This window comes from Nicotiana tomentosiformis, chromosome 3 (genome assembly GCF_000390325.3).
Source record: "Nicotiana tomentosiformis chromosome 3, ASM39032v3, whole genome shotgun sequence".
In the NCBI taxonomy this organism is placed as follows: Eukaryota; Viridiplantae; Streptophyta; class Magnoliopsida; order Solanales; family Solanaceae; genus Nicotiana; species Nicotiana tomentosiformis.
In genome coordinates this window covers 25858465-25859949 of record NC_090814.1, presented here as the reverse complement: position 1 = coordinate 25859949, position 1485 = coordinate 25858465, and the positions used below count along the sequence as shown (strand labels likewise).

Sequence of the window (1485 nt, the reverse complement as noted above, 5' to 3'; positions counted from 1 at the left end):
GCACTTGTGGGGTTCATGGAGAAAACTACTTCTTTTAGTTCATTCATAGTAGGGTATGTGGAAAGAACAGAGTTGTCTTCTGAAGTGATCATGGATGGGATACATGAGAGTAGATCTTCTCTGATGATTTCTCCTGGATCGAAAAAAGGTCTTGAAAGTAGTCACAAGCTGCTTGGCCAATAGCCTCATCACATTGTACCCAATTTTCTTCTTTATCCTTGATTTTGTGAATGTATAACTTCCTTCTTCTACCCCTCATTAAGCTGTGAAAGTATCTGGAATTTACATCCTATTCTTTGAACCAATGTAGTTGAGTTTTCTACTTAAGGATTGACTCTTCAAATTTCATGTACCTAAGATATTGAGCTTTGAGTTCATAAAGTATAACTCTGTCATTCTCAGAGTTACTCTATGCCCAGAACATCTCTTCATCTTTGACTTGCTGTTCAAACTGTTTGGCTTTCTGGAAAATGTCTCTGTATTCCTGTCTAGACCAGATACTCCGAGCATTGCTGAGTGCTTTGAGTTTCTGATGGAAGGTCCACATTGTATTGCTTGTAACTTCTCTACTCCATACCTTCTCCACAAGTGGCATGAATTTATCATTGTCCACCCAACATCTGAGAAATTTGAAATATCTCTTGTCATTATCTTGCCTTATATTGCTTTCCATAAAAAGTGGATTATGGTCTGAACTTGCTGAAGCTAGATGGGAAATAATGGTAGCAGAGAAGACATCCAACCGTTGATCATTCACTAGACCTCTATCCAGTCTCTTTCAAATAATAGAACTTGGTCCCCTACCATTTGACCAAGTGTATTTGTGACCATAGTATCCAAGATCCACAAGCCCACTATCCTCAATCATGCTTAAAAAGTCCATACATTTACTCATCTGATAAGGAATACCTCTAATATTCTCCTTTACTAATGCTATAACATTGACATCCCCGATGACACACCAAGGAATAGTGTATATAGAAGATTTATGTCTTAGAGCATCCCATAAAGTTCTCCTCAGCATTGGCTTGCGTTTGACATAAACAACTGTGAGATTAAAAGTATTTCCATCCTCAACATGTTTCATCTCCATAGATATCTATTGATCATCAGTATCTAGAACCTTAGTTGTGAATTCTTTGTCCCAGAATACCCAAATTTTGTTATTGACATTTGAAGTTGCTTGGTGCATAGAAAGTTAGAGTTTGAATTGGTTGATGTATGTGTTATCTAGGAAGGCTTCAAGGATAGTAATAAAAGATAGTTGGTGAAGTTGCTTTAGGATTTTGAGTCTTTCAATAACTCCTGAGGTCCAAATACCTCTTGCATTCCTTATGAGTGTACTAATAATTAAGGTTTTGATGGGGTTGTGGATTTTGGTGGTATATTGCTGGCAACAACCGCTTTACTTCTGGTGACTCTTGGTGAGGGTCCCATTCTGGGTGATAGGTTCTGTGTCATAATGAATTCCTGTTGATCAGTTGA

At 37.7% G+C, this 1485-nt stretch overlaps 1 protein-coding gene across 1 annotated transcript; it reads right to left on the bottom strand.

The window, feature by feature from the left end:
• Positions 1-409: 409 nt before the first annotated feature.
• LOC138907515 (uncharacterized) lies at positions 410-1093 on the bottom strand. Its single transcript, XM_070198114.1, has 2 exons — positions 805-1093; positions 410-705 (listed from the first exon to the last, which is right to left on the bottom strand). The coding sequence occupies exons 1-2, from the start codon at positions 1091-1093 to the stop codon at positions 410-412; spliced, it is 585 nt and encodes a 194-aa protein (XP_070054215.1).
• Positions 1094-1485: the final 392 nt, after the last annotated feature.